The sequence below is a fragment of the Protopterus annectens genome, chromosome 7.part0, assembly GCF_019279795.1.
Source record: "Protopterus annectens isolate FY-2018-M chromosome 7.part0, PAN1.0, whole genome shotgun sequence".
NCBI classification, from domain to species: domain Eukaryota; kingdom Metazoa; phylum Chordata; order Ceratodontiformes; family Protopteridae; genus Protopterus; species Protopterus annectens.
In genome coordinates, this window is record NC_056739.1 from 212,228,959 (window position 1) to 212,243,621 (window position 14,663).

The 14,663-nt window shown below is 39.8% G+C and overlaps 1 protein-coding gene across 1 annotated transcript in view; it reads right to left on the bottom strand.

Annotated features, from left to right (window-relative positions):
- Nucleotides 1-1,086: 1,086 nt before the first annotated feature.
- Nucleotides 1,087-14,663, bottom strand: part of LOC122805800 (lectin-like) — a 133,694-nt gene continuing 120,117 nt past the window's right edge. The window contains exon 6 of the mRNA XM_044076063.1: nt 1,087-1,803. Within this exon, the coding sequence (XP_043931998.1) occupies nt 1,742-1,803 (62 nt within the window). The 3' untranslated portion in view covers nt 1,087-1,741. The remainder of the gene's footprint in view (nt 1,804-14,663) is intronic.

A 14,663-nucleotide genomic window follows, 5' to 3' on the forward strand; every position in this document is an offset into this window, starting at 1 on the left:
CGCCACTTGAGCAACCCATACGCGCGACCTTAACCTGGTCTATGATATCAATAGGGCTTGATGGGGGGACAGATTTGCATCCCAAAGACTCCCCCATCTGTGGAATAGACTCCCTCTCCACGTCAAACAGAGTACCTCATTATCCCTTTTTAAGCGCAGCCTGGATTACTGGATGAGAAACAGAAAATACACCCCTGGGATTCCACCTGTGTCCTGCTGGACAAGGACTCTTGGTGCTGACTTGTCTAAACATGAGCTAAACTCTTGGCTAGGCTTATAAGCGCCTCAGGGCCAATAGCTTAGTAACCTCCTATGATCCTATGAGCTTATAGTCACTTGCACCATGGCCAGTTGACTGCCTCTATGCTGACGCTACCACTAGTGGAGAATCTTAGTGGTGGGGTATCTATGAATCAGAAAGCTGTACTATGAGTGGGAAGCTGCTTGTGTTAAGACTTCTCAATCGTAGCAATTCTTTCTAAATTCCAGTCCTTAAATGACCTCAAGTGTCTGCTGTCCTCTGTCGGTTTGTTGAGGCAGTGGTTCTCACTTATATTATGTCACTCAGAGACATCCATTTCATTGGTTTCACTAAAGCCAAATGGCTTTTTTCTCCTCTGTTTGTTGTGTTCCTCTTCATGTCCAACTGTTTTTATGCCAGTGGAGTGATTTTTCTTTTTTGTAGATGTATCATATCTGTTTTTTATAGTGCTGATTTCCAGTGCTGTCTTACTTCCAGGTGTGTCATGTAAAGGGAGGTTTAAAAAAATGATTAAAAACACTGCAACATTGCTGTCTTGCTGTTACATATCCTCTCAATAATGCAGAGACTAGTTATGCAATGAATGACCAAAACTACATTAGAAGGGAAAGAGGCAACAGAAGATGCTAATAGATTCTCTCACTCTTTAAATAGAGATATTTTGTGGCATGGTGATTTGTTTTCACAAGAAGATTGCATTTATTTTGATCCACGTTTGTTTTATGAGAGCAAAATTTGACCTACTAGACTCTCTAGATAGATTTGCCTTTCTTCAGCCTGGTTTATTTCAGACACTGAAGGTAATAAGTGACACAGTTTGTATATGATGTTCATACAATATTTTATTTCATTGTAATTAGTAGTTCTAAAGCAAACAGAAAGAAGCATGCAGTGCCATATTTCAGCAAGCATAAAGCCCTGGATGTAAATACCAATGTAAGGCTGACTGTATTAAGTGTACCACAGACTTGTGGCTGGATTGTACAGTTTCAGAAGAAAAAAAATAATTATACATAATACTCCTACTTCCTAATAATACAGTACCAAAATGAGCACATTTAATTGGCATTTTTAATGCATGGTCATTACAAGGATATGAAAATATATATGGGATTTTTCACGAGGGATGGCAAGTCCTCCTGCAGCCCTCATTACTTAAATATTACCATTCCTAAGCTGCATAACTTTAGGGAAGAAGGAAAACACATCTTCCCTGAGATTATTTACCTTCTCCAGGGTTGTTGCACTTATGAATGGTAATAAAAGTAAGGCTGTGAAGGGGGGGCTTGCTCCCACACAAAAATCTATATCTATATCTATATCTATATCTATATCTATATCTATCTATTCAGCTATATAAAAACAAAAATAGAAATTAAGAAAGGCATTTAAATTCCATCATCCAGAATAATTCCATTCTATTATGAGTCTGGGATTAAAATGACATATTGAAAAATTTCTGAAAAGCTCCACAGCAGGTCAGTATTCGCAGATGAATGATCTGGAAAGTGAGCAGGGGATATCATTCCAGTAGCTTTGTTCTGAAATGAAAAATTAAAATAATGAATTACTACTTTGTCTGAAGCAAATGATATGTCATCTTACTGGTGATGTTTAGTTTAAGTACTCACTAGCATAGCACAATGGAATGCTAAATCTTTTTCAAGTAAGATTGTAAAATAAAAAAGGACACACACTATGCATATAAAATATTCAGAATGGAAAATAAAATATCTTCCTCTGTAACAACATTTTTCTCCATCATATGAACCACCTCTGTCCATTACATCATATTTGTAGGATACTAGAAGGTATGTATTGATTTATTCATTCCACCCTTCATTTAACAGTTTACCTGTTTTCTGCAGCCTTAGTAGTGTTGTCTGAGAACTACACACAACATTACTAACAAAATTGTGCAATACATTTAGGTCTACATTTCTTTTCTGCTAGGGTCACCTTTACCTCTGCACCCCATTACTCTTCTATCCTCATCTGCTATCTCACATAGATTGTTCATATCAGATATTTCAAGCTTAAGCAGTCTTATGTTAATTCCCTCATTTGTTGCTACTACTTTCACTTCCAAATGTGTATTTTTTATTAACTTTTTGTTTTGAAATAATGTTTTGCACTGAAGCTCTTTCCCCTTGGGTTTCCACTGAAAATGAGTTGCTTACTATCAATGCAATGCAAACAGCTGTTAACCTTTTGCTATTTACAATTTTTTCTGTTGTGATTGTTAATTAATATTTGTACATTGTCACTTTATCTTTACTTATATTCGCTGGGGCTTTTCCCCTGGGGTCAACACTGAAAATGGGTTTGTTTGCAAACTCAGTTGGACTAACCCTGTTAACAAATGTGAAATAAATAAATAAATAAGTTAAGCTGACATGTTTTAAGCCATTACCTTAGCTTTAGGTTCTATCTCACCTTTTTGTGTACCTTAAACTTTTCCTTCCAGACCTGCACTCTCACATGAAAAGCATTGACAGTATACATATTCAGTACTGACTTGAATGACTTTTGTAGTATTGGATGTATGTTTGCTGGTTATGTGTGCCATGTGATCTTAACCTTGCAGTAGTCTCAATCATTAAAGTTTTTAGTGTTGATGCACTTTGTCTCAAAGCTTCTTCATTTCAAACCATTCTAGACTGTATTTTGCCAGAAGTGTGTTTATGTATCAGTATCTTGTATCTATATATATATAAATAACCTCCTTTCTGTATATGTATATCTATCTATATATCTATCTATATATATATATATATATATATATATATATATATATATATATATATATATATAGCTCTCTCGCTCTCTCTATGTATATATATATATATATATATATATATATATATATATATATATATATATATATACCCACATATATACATATGTATATATACAGATATAGATACACAAACACACACACAGATATACATACATACATATATATATATGTGCCCCTAAATCACCTAGTCACCCAGAAGACTCACTTTACTGAGTCCATAAGACCAAAATTTAGAGCACTTTGTCAATAAATATAAGAAGTGACTCAAGTGAGCTGATCGAAGGAAGGACACTCAGCAAACTCGGAGCTACAATATATAATATTAAGTATCCTGTTTTTTGTTTATTTTGTTCTTTATTTCTTTGTTGTTTATAGCACTTTGTGTACTGTGTATTTTTTCTAGCTAGTTTCACTGTGTGTGAGGTATTAACTGGAAATTGTCCACTCTTATTAAGCATCTGTTGGGTTGTTTGTTTATGATAACTTGTTACAGTTAAACTCTTTTTTTCTAGTGGCTCCTTTAGCTGTTTAAAACTTTCATTTAAAGGCTCACTGCTGCTTTTCAGCTGGGAGTAACATTTCTGCTATTTGTTTCCCACGCTCCCTCCCTTTTGGTATAGTGTTTTTATAGTTGGTGGCTTTGCAGTTGCCCGCCCCTAGTGTAAATTTGATCTGGGACCCTCCTCCCAGTCTAGTGTCATTACCTCATTCTACCCAGTACAGGGAGAGCATTTGAGAAGGCCAATCAGCTTAGTTTCTGCTACTCCTTTCTCTCTTTCCAAAAAAAAAAAAAATTATCTGCTTTTACTGTATTTGTGTTTTTTCCCTACATTATTTTGCTTTTGCGTCATCTTAAAAGTACTCAATTGTATTTATTACTGCTTGGTGTAACTCATTGTAAGCCTTTTAGTTTAAGCACCTGGGCTTCAGACCAGTTTTACATTAGGAAGGTTTGTGGTCTGCACTGTAGTGGCAGAACAGGTAGCTTACATCCTTCTAAGTTGGGAACTGCTGATTGAGGGCTCAGTGTCTGTTATTCTAAAAGTGTATTAATTCTGGTTTAAGCACTTGGGCTTGAGGCCAGTTATTTTACATTAAGAGGGTTCGTGTTCTGCACTCTTGTGGGAGGAGAGGCTGGACTCTGTCCTTCTGAGCTGGGAATTTCTAGTTAAAGCTTATAGTGCCTATATATTTGAACTGCTTCTTACTGAAATTGGTACACCTCATTTGCTGTAGCATAGACTAGATCCAGGCCTGCTGAATCTAGCTTTGTTTGTATAACTTGAGCACTAATCCAGGCATTCTTTAAAGTATTCAGTTGTATTTATTACTGCTGGTAGTAACTTGATTAAAGTGTAGCTATCATTTCTAAGTCTTTTGGTTAAGCACTTGGGCTTCAGACCAGTTGTTTTACATTAGGAAGGTTTGTGGCCTGCACTGTGGTGGCAGGACAGGTAGCTTACATCCTTCTAAGTTGGGAACTGCTGATTGAGAGCTCAGTGTCTGTTATTCTAAAAGTGTATTAGTTCTGGTTTAAGCACTTGGGCTTCAGGCCAGTTATTTTACGTTAAGAAGCATTGCGGTCTGCACTCTTGTGGGAGGAGAGGCTGGACTCTGCCCTTCTGAGCAGGGAATTTCTGGTTAGAGGCTTATAGTGCCTGCATATTCTAACTGTTTCTTACTGAAATTGGTACACCTTGTTTGCTGTAGCATAGACTAGATCCAGGCCTGCTGAATCTAGCTTTATTTGTATGCTTGTTGTTTGTTTATTTCCCTGAAACGCTAATTCCACCTAAAACGTGGCCTTTTAGCACTTTTGTGGATCCCTAGTGATATCTGCATTGCTTACTGTACTTATTTCCTTGTTTCACTTGAAAGAAAGTTACTGTTTGTCGTTTTGCATTTAAGTTACCTGTAACACATTGCATTTAAGTTACCTGGCACTTGCTCACTAAAGCAATTATATAAGTCAGCTCTAAAAAATTAAAAGCACTACACCCTCACAAACTCCCCTTGAGTACCTTGTTCCCCACTGGCCCTTTTTTCAATTATAAAGGAATTCCCAATACTATTCTAGCATGTCCAAAGGTCAGTTGTCAATCTCCTCTCCGGTCCAGCTGGTGAATCTGGGAATCTTGAGGCAATGTTACAACTGCCTCATGTACACAGACAACCTTCTCCTCCTCCCAACAAATTCCAACACATGTGAGAGATGCAACCATATAGCCAAACTGGAGGCTAAGCTCTCTCAACTCAGTACTGGCGTAACCAGTCAGGAGGAGAAGGAAACCACACTCACTACAATTCCAGTCTCACATAGACCTACCATGACAACAAACCAAACACATAAACACACAAAAACATACTCGGAGGCTCTAAATAAAAATCTGCCTAAGCAGCAGAGACCTCAAAGCAGACACCCAAGCAACCGCTATCCCAAAACAAAACACGTGCAACACATAGCTCACAAAGCCAGTGTGCCGAACAGTCACAGCCCTTAAGGCTAAACGACACACCTGATACACTTGTAATAGGTGACTCTATCGTCAGGCACACTGACGTCCCGCTCACCAGGCTGAACAAGGAGAAGGTCACGGTGAGCTGCCTGTCGGGCGCTAGGATCCGCCACATAACACAAGCACTCAGGTCACTCCAAGGCAAGTACAAATATGACTCAGTCATTGTCCATGCTGGTGTGAATGACCTGAGACGTACCTCCCTGGGCTACATGAAAAGAGACATAGAGGAGCTCTCTGAGCATGTAGCCCAGGCCGGTATGACCCTGACCTTGAGTAGCATCTTACCCTCACCAAGAATGTTGCCACAATATGAAGACAAGATGATCAATTTCAACAATTGGCTTAAGTGTTGGTGTCATTCAAAGGGGATCCAATGCCTGTCAGCCTGGGATGACATGCTCGACAAGCCACGATGCTTCGCTAGGGATGGCTTGCACCTGTCACCCCTGGGCTTTCGGATATTGGCAAAGGCTATTGCTACCCCCGTAGTGCCTTTTTTAGGCAAGGCTCAAAAGACAAACCCACCTCCATAGGTATCACAAGGGATAAGAAACTAAGAGTAATGCTACTCAATGCCAGAAGTCTAAACCTCAAGATGCACGCACTCGAAACTCTCCTTAGCATAGAGAACATCGATATCTGTGCAGTAACAGAAACCTGGTTCAAGGCTCCCGAGAGCACCCCAGCACTACCAGGTTATACCTCATACCATGCTTTTCGGCCCCAAAACTTGGACCGAACCACAAAAGGAGGGGGAGTATCAATATTTGTCAAAGATACCCACACCTCCAGGTTGGTGGCACAGCACGAAGCATCAGAGACTATCCATGTGCAACTAACTGTGGGTAAAACTGCCTTCCAGTTTATAGCCTGCTACAGACCACCCTCCCAAACACAGGAACCCCACTTGGCCTTCCTGAGAATACTGGAAAATATGAAGGTCTCTCCAAACACCATTATATTGGGCGACTTCAACTACCCAAACATAGACTGGGAGCATTACTCTAACTCCAACACCCTAGCCCAAAGGTTCCTAGAATTTATAAACTCAAATGCTATGGAACAACTTGTTACCACTCCCACAAGAGGGGAAAACATACTGGACCTGATCATCACCAACATGGGGACACTATGCTCCAGACCAGAAGTGTATCCCTCACTGGTAAGATCAGACCATAAACTAATCTCACTGGATATTCACATCCCGACCCCACCCCCTGCCCAGAAAACCACAGTGAAAAACTTCTCTAAAGCAAATTTCACACACCTCAAAACCGAGGCGAAATCCTTCAAAGAGCCCGGGCCTGTGGAAAATACAGCCCAGACCAGAGAATCCTTTATAAACACATTCTATGAACACCTTCAGGAATGCATGGATCATGCAATCCCAAATAAAACCAAGACCCAATCCTCCAAAGGCAGACGTCTTGTCTGGTGGACCCCAGCCATAAACAAACTATACAATAGAAGGAGGAAGCTACTACATGATAGAGCAAAATCCCAAAAAGGGAAGGCATCTCTGATCAGTATTAGCAAAAAACTACGGGCACTCATAAAATCGTCTAAGGCCAGCTTCGAGAGAAAAATTGCACAGGACACTAAGGATAATCACAAGGCTTTCTTTAGTTATGTTAGGAACCTGGGTGGGAATTTCCAGATATGCTCAGAATTAGTCCAAAATGACAAAAAATACACCGAGCCCACAGACATTGCCAACATCCTAGCTGACAGGTTCAGTGCAAACTTCTCCCCCCTCTCCCCACCAAAAGGACAAATATCTAATCCCAACAGAGTGCTGCCCCCCTGACATCTCAGATGCTCAGGTAAGAGCCGCCCTCTCCAAAGCAAAAAACACAGCATCAATGGGACCAGATGGTGTCCTGGGCTGCATCCTACATGAACTCCAAGAAGAGCTAAACCCAAACATAAAACTACTGTTCAATCTTAGCCTTACTACAGGATATGTACCCAAAGAGTGGTGTACAGCAACAGTGGTCCCTCTCCACAAAGGTGGTGCCTCAGCGGATCCTGGAAACTATCGCCCCATAAGCCTGACTAGCTTGGTCTGCAAAGCTATGGAAAGGATCATCATGGACCTCATAAATAAAGATATTGGGGACCTACAGACACTGGATCCTACCCAGTTTGGCTTTGTTAAGGGCAGATCCTGCCTCTTAAACCTGGTCGATTTCTTTGAAACAGTCACCAAGGCCATTGACGAGGGGAAGGTGGTCCACACAGCCTACCTGGACCTCGCAAAAGCCTTCGATACAATACCCCACTCGGGCATTATAGATAAGCTCACCAGCTTAAATATAAACCCCTATGTCACTAGATGGGTTGCAAACTGGCTCAAGGACAGAACCCACATGGTTAGAATTGCTGGAGCCATGTCAGACTCCAAACCAGTTACAAGTGGCGTCCCACAAGGCTCAGTCCTGGGACCTCTCTTGTTCGGTATATATTTCTCGGCCAACACGGAAGGAATGTGGCTGATCAAGTTCACAGATGACTGCAAACTGGGCGCCATAATCAACTCTCCAGCCGACACAAGCATCCTCCAAAGGGGTCTCATAGAAACAGACAACTGGTGTCAGAGCCATGGCCTCAAGCTAAACGCCAAAAAGTGTATAGTCATCCCCTTTGGCAAAAACAAAGTGCCCACAAATTACCACATAGGTGGTAATCCATTAAGTACAGAAGAAGTCATTAGGGACCTGGGGACCCAATTTGATAGCAATCTCTCATTTGACAACCACGTGGCCAAAGTGGTTAGAAAAACATTTTATATAGCCCACCTAATCATGAAGGGATTCACATCTAGATCAAGGGAGGTCATCGTACCTCTTTACTCATCCCTCATCAGGCCCATAATTGAATACAATGCCCCTTTTGGGATGTACCTTACCAGACACCTGCAGCAACTGGAAAGACCCCAAAAATACCTCACCAAGAGGATCAAAGCGCTCAAACAGATGCCATATGCTGCCCGGTTAAAGAAACTCCAGTTCTAGTCAGTGGCATACCGCCTGCTCAGAGGCGATCTGTGCCTGACGTATAAAGCCATGTCCAACCCGGAATTAATGGACATGCTGCACCTCAGAAAATCCAAATCCCATCAAGCTACGCTCGAGAGACTTGAACCTCAGCACTGAAATAAATAGGACATGCTGGAGGGACAGATTCATAACCCAGAGGCTCCCTTCACTCTGGAATAAAATCCCAGTCCAGGTTAGGCAGAGTCCCACATTGACTCTCTTCAAGAGGAATCTTGATGAGTGGATGGGAGATCGTAGGTTTACCCCGGCTATCACTTCTGTGTCACTGTTAGACAGAGGCACAGTATACTAACCTCAAAAAAAGGCATAGCAAAATTAATTTAAAATGGGTGGCGAAAGCCAAACACACTCTGGCTAGGCTTATAAATGCCCTAGGGCAGATAGCCTAGTATGAACCTATGAACCTAAGTGCTATAACATCCTAACAAAACCTACTTGTATACAGCATTGACAAAAGCAAAAACATTTGCTTAACTAACCCCCCCCCCCCCCCCCGCAATACATATTAGGCATTTCAAGGACTCAATGTCAGTCATGTACTTTTAGCAATTATAATTGGGATTTTCTATTTTTATCTCCTCCCGCTTTTTTATTCCTTTTTTAATGTAGTCAGTCCATCTGTCCAGCACTCCATTCCTGTCTTACTTAGTCTTGTTCTAATACTTCCTACTAGTTAATTACCAGACTTATTAACTGAATACCTACTATCATATCTAATAGTCTGTCTTTTTTTTTCTTCTCTTTTATACATCTCTGAATACCCTTATATGTTATAATTTCTTTTGTCGCTCAACATTTTCTTATTGTTGAATGAAAGTAAAAAGTATTTTCTTTTGCAGATACTTTGCAAATAATACATTGTAAACATCAGCTATTCTACATTGCACTCTACTGAGCATAGATACAACTGCTAATATTGTCATTCTCTCTGATTATGTTTGTTATAACATAATTATTGAAAGTATGTGCTTCTGATTGTATTCCAGTTTTTGTGCCTTTTCCCTTATACTTGCAGCGAAATGGAAACACTTCTGTCTTTGTCTCAGTCGGCCTAGCCCTGTTGTCTAACAAACAAAATAAATAAATACACACAAGCTGAAAGATTCAATGATCTGCATGGCATCATTTAGAAGCCAGATAAGCTATGGATATGCATAAAGCCTGAAGCTCTGGATAAGTGGATTAAAACAGATCACTACTTATTGCAGACAATTGAGAAAGTAGCTTTTGATATGTCTAATGCTAAGTATTTAGTCAGCTGTAGATACAAATCGATGTTTCTGACAAACACTCTGTTACGCAACTACAGATTCCTCAGATTCCCTTTCTATAAATCCTGAGCACCAGGTGTTCAAAGTTAGTTAGGAGGTATGTTGTCCAGGAAACTATTAAGGAACCTAGCCAAATTTTCCAAATGCCCCATATTACTGTCTGGCAAAGTGATTTGCTCAATGTAACACAATAGGCAAATGATGGCTGAGGGAATCAAACCCCAGACCAGAGAAAGCACCTCATTACCTTAATCTAACTGCAAAACTATCTCAAAATGTTTTGGCTTGCTGAAATAATTCAAGGTCTAGATGGTTTTGTGAATAAAGTCGAGGGTTTACTTGTATGGGGGTCCACAGGAAAAAAAAAAATTATATGAGATAGGTTAAGCACCAGATGTTTACTATCATCTATGACCTGTAGCTTTTTCAATACTTCCCTCACATCTTTTTGAATTATCCATTTGAATTAGGGTCCTTAATACTGTGGTGGTGGTGCTGCAGTAGCGTTGTCGCCTCACAGTTAGACATTGCCCGTTCGATTCTCAGTTAGAGCGTCTTCTGTGTGGTGATATGCTTGAATGGGCATTCCTTCATTGAAGGTTGTGCGTTAGGCCTGGCAAGTCAGCATGTAAATCTCTACTGCCAATCATTAGCGGACCAGAGTTCTGCTGTGGCGACCCCTAACTGGGAAAAGCCGAAAGACACAAACAAACAAAATGGTGGGAAACCTTAATGGCCAGAGAAAGTGAGTGGAGGAGATCACATTTCCTAGTACATCACCATCAGGCAGTGGGTTCCTATTGTATTGTCGACAGCTTAGGTTGTCGAATGCTTATACATCGATACCTAATCGTTGAAAGCTTACAATAGTGAATATCCACTTTATTGAATTATTTCCTCGGGAAAGAATTTGCATGGCCATTATCGGGGATTTGCCCTTTACCCAATATAGAGCGATCTCAGAGTTGGTATATTTAGTTAGGGGGATGGGGGCACAGCCTCCCTCATTGGAGGGTATGGGAGTAAAGCCCCTCACTATAATTGGGTGTGTTTGTTTATTTTGTTTATGGACGGCCACTTGAATTCTTTCCCAAGGAAAGAATTCAATTATGTGGCCATTTGCTATTGTAAGCTTTCGATGGTTAGGTGTCAATGTTTTTGGATTCGACAACCTAAGCTGCCGATGTTATGATATAGATGCAGGGCAGCTACAGACAGTGGTCTGACCAAATTGCCAGTTCATAGATTGACAGACAGACAGAAATGAAAAACACCTTTAGATCACCATGTTTGCTCTTCATAAAGAACTGCTAGACCTTTTCTGCAAGCCCTGCTTTTCCCAGGATTGGTGAGCTGGCAAAATGCCACTCTGTTTGTCCTCCTATAACATGAGCTGTCTTTGTTTTCACCCAGGGCTTTTTCCCTTACACTGTAGATGGCAATGCTCCACAATTTGAGTACAGAATTTCATAACTTTGCCTAAATGGGAATTCAAGCATGAAACCAGAAGTCCTCATCACTTATAAAACAGTGGTTAAGTGGTTATAACAGTATAAAGTATAAAAAGAATATACAAACTCATGAAGAATGAATGTTTTATTTCCCTAGGTACAATCAACTGCTTCTCTGTCTTTGACTATATGAATTCAGTATTACAAAAGATAAAATTAAATCCATCTAATTCATATTTATTACTTGAGCAAGACAACAGATGTAATTTTCTATTATCTGTTGACTCATTCCCATATATATCACCCCAATTGTATGCTTCCTTTTCACATCTATAGCTATTTATATTATCATGATAGTCTGCCATACTGGAGTCCTTAACTGAGTGATTTGCCAATTAATTATCAGCATATGAAAGGGCAAGGTGTAGACAAAATGGCACAAAGAAGGATGCACTGCAGTGGAGATGTTAACCATCATTTGCCACTTGTTCATATTTTCAAACTGAGTAAGCTACATGTTATTGAGAGGTAAGGTATGAAATGTCATGGAGAAACACAGAATATACCTTGTCACTGTTATTATATAATGCTGGAGGAATTTCTAGGTGTTAATAATTATGATATGCAAAGTGTCTGAATGTAAACTAATAATTCCAAAACCAATTAATTACAAATTAACATCAGATGAAACCTTAGATGATGATGGAAAAATTACCATTGATACTTTCATGGCAATTTGTAAAGCCTGAGAGACACTGAGTGTTATTTATATAAACAAACATAATTTTCACATTTCTGTGAATATTTTGGTATTAATGGAGAACACTGGACCTTGGAAATTATTTTGTATAACTATCAGTGTGTTACCGCAGTTACTGTAGTTTGACAGACACCTTTTTTTGCAGTCTGACAACTCAGTATACATGAGAAGCAGTTACGATGAAACAGTCAATATGCATTGGATTCGACAGAGCTGTGCCATTTGTGCTTGTTTTTTTTTTTTAAGACAATTCCATTTATAAGGTAAGGTGGTAGCCACATAACCCCAACTTTCAAAAAAAGTGAACGTGAGGGATTAAGGAATGTGGCAGCCCCCCCACACACACAAATGACAGTAATGGACTGTTTATTTTGTGTCTTAAATGGTAAAAATAGTATTACATGTGGAACTGAAAAAAATGTGACAACAGTGCACTCTACTGACCAAGTAAAGCATGTTGTGACCCTTTGATGTTAAAACTTAGAGCCACTATGTCTAGAGTGAGGCATCTTGCCTATTGTTTTAAGGCCAGAGTTAATGGCCAGAATTTGCATGCATAGATGTCCTTTATTGCTCTGGTTTCTGCCCAGAAGTGAAGAATGTAAATGTAGTTTCTGTTAGCCTGGGAACCCAGGGAAGGGTGAAGAATGATGTAATGTGAACCAGGAATGTGATTTTAAAAACAGAGAGAATCAGAGAGCATTAAGCATTTTTGTCTTGACCATCCAACTCATCAGCACTGTCTGTCTCTATATGTAAGTTTATCTTAGACTTGTGTTTTCTCTTAGAAATAGCTAGAAACTAGAAAGATTAGACTGTTTTTCTGTGATGTCAGAACTGTACTACTGAATTATTTTAAGTATTTATGTGTGATCTCTGAACTCTTGTCTAGCACTGTGTAGTAAAAAGTATTGTCTTATGTTTTGACCATTTGTCATTAAATATTTTTAAAACCCTTTCAACTGTGACTGTTTTTGTAGAGATAATTTAAGCTCTTTAGAGTACTTGCATGCCTTTGGTAAAATTGTACAAAGCCACTCTAATAGCTTTAGCCCTGGGCTATACTACCAATTGGATAATAATATTGCACAGTAATAATTGGACACCTTTTTAAGGGCCTTTGAGTAGCTGATAAATATTAGCGAGTGGTGGCAGCTGGTACTACCATATAGTCTGGGAAAAAGGGGCACAGCTGGAGAACCTGTACCAGCCTTCCCCAGGAGTGTCTGTGTGGTTGTATAAACTCTTCTGAAAGTGTGTGTGTGTGTGTGTGTGTGTGTGTGTGTGTGTGTGTGTGTGTGTGTGTGTGTGTGTGTATGCCAGCTACTTGGGCAGGAACACGAAGCACTGGTTGGCATGGGCGCCGGAACCATAGAGCGAGGGGGGAGGGGAGCACCCCACTTTTGCAGATCATGCCTATACCTCCCAACTGTCCCGTTTGAATTATTTTTGTGCTTTTAGCTGATGTGACATCATTGTACACAGGTCGCACATATTTCCAGGCAGGAATGGACGGTTTTCATTTAGCTGCTGCTATTTCCAGGTAGGAATGGACGGTTTTCATTTAGCTGCTGCCACGGCTGAGAGAAGGAATGGAATGGATTTTTTTTTGGCTGGGAGACATATATTACTGTAGACTTAGCTGTCAGGATGTATTTTCGGCTAGGAGGAATCAGAGCTGCAGACTTGAGTGAGTACACTCGGTTTTATTTATTTGCCAGGATCACAGGTGTGTGTGTGTGTGTGTGTGTGTGTGTGTGTGTGTGTGTGTGTGTGTGTGTGTGTGTGTGTGTGTGCGTGCGCGCGTGTGTGTGTGTGTGTGTGTGTGTGTGTGTGTGTGTGTGTATATGTTTGCAAACTTTACATATATTTAACACATAGTAATTGTGTGGTTTGAGATGTACATTCAAAAACTCTCACCTTGTATGCTGCTTTCTTCAGCTATGTACACTATGTATTTTGTTCTAAAATTTTGTACACACATTTCTGTTAATGCATTTTTTACTGAAACATACTAATATGAAATGGTATACTTGTGCCATGATGGGCCCAGGTTCTGGCTGAAAAGTGTCGACCAACTCGTCCATCTGGTTAACAAACTGAAATAAGTTAAAACAGAAGGTCCTGGGTCTCTTGGCATCAAGAGAATTTGATGCATTAAGGGTAGCTCATACCATTTGCAAGAAAAATTACTTAGTTACTAAGAAAAATAATGCCCCAGTTTCTTCTGGCCTATTGAAACCCAGACACTGAATGAATCACTGGATGATCTTCAGAGGTAGGTTGACAACAATAAGGTTCCTGCATTGCCGAAAAATTTCACTGAGCAGGGAATTCAACCTTGTGCAGTTGGGCATTGAATGCCCCTGAAGAAGTCTACAATGGACCACTTTATATTTTTCAAGAAAAGACTATAGTATGTGCATGTTTATCAGCTTTATCTATTCATTCAACTTCATTACCCTGCTAATCAAATAAGAACACTGTTTTGTTTGAAATGAAAACAAGGAATGATTTCCTTTATTTATTTATTTATTTTTT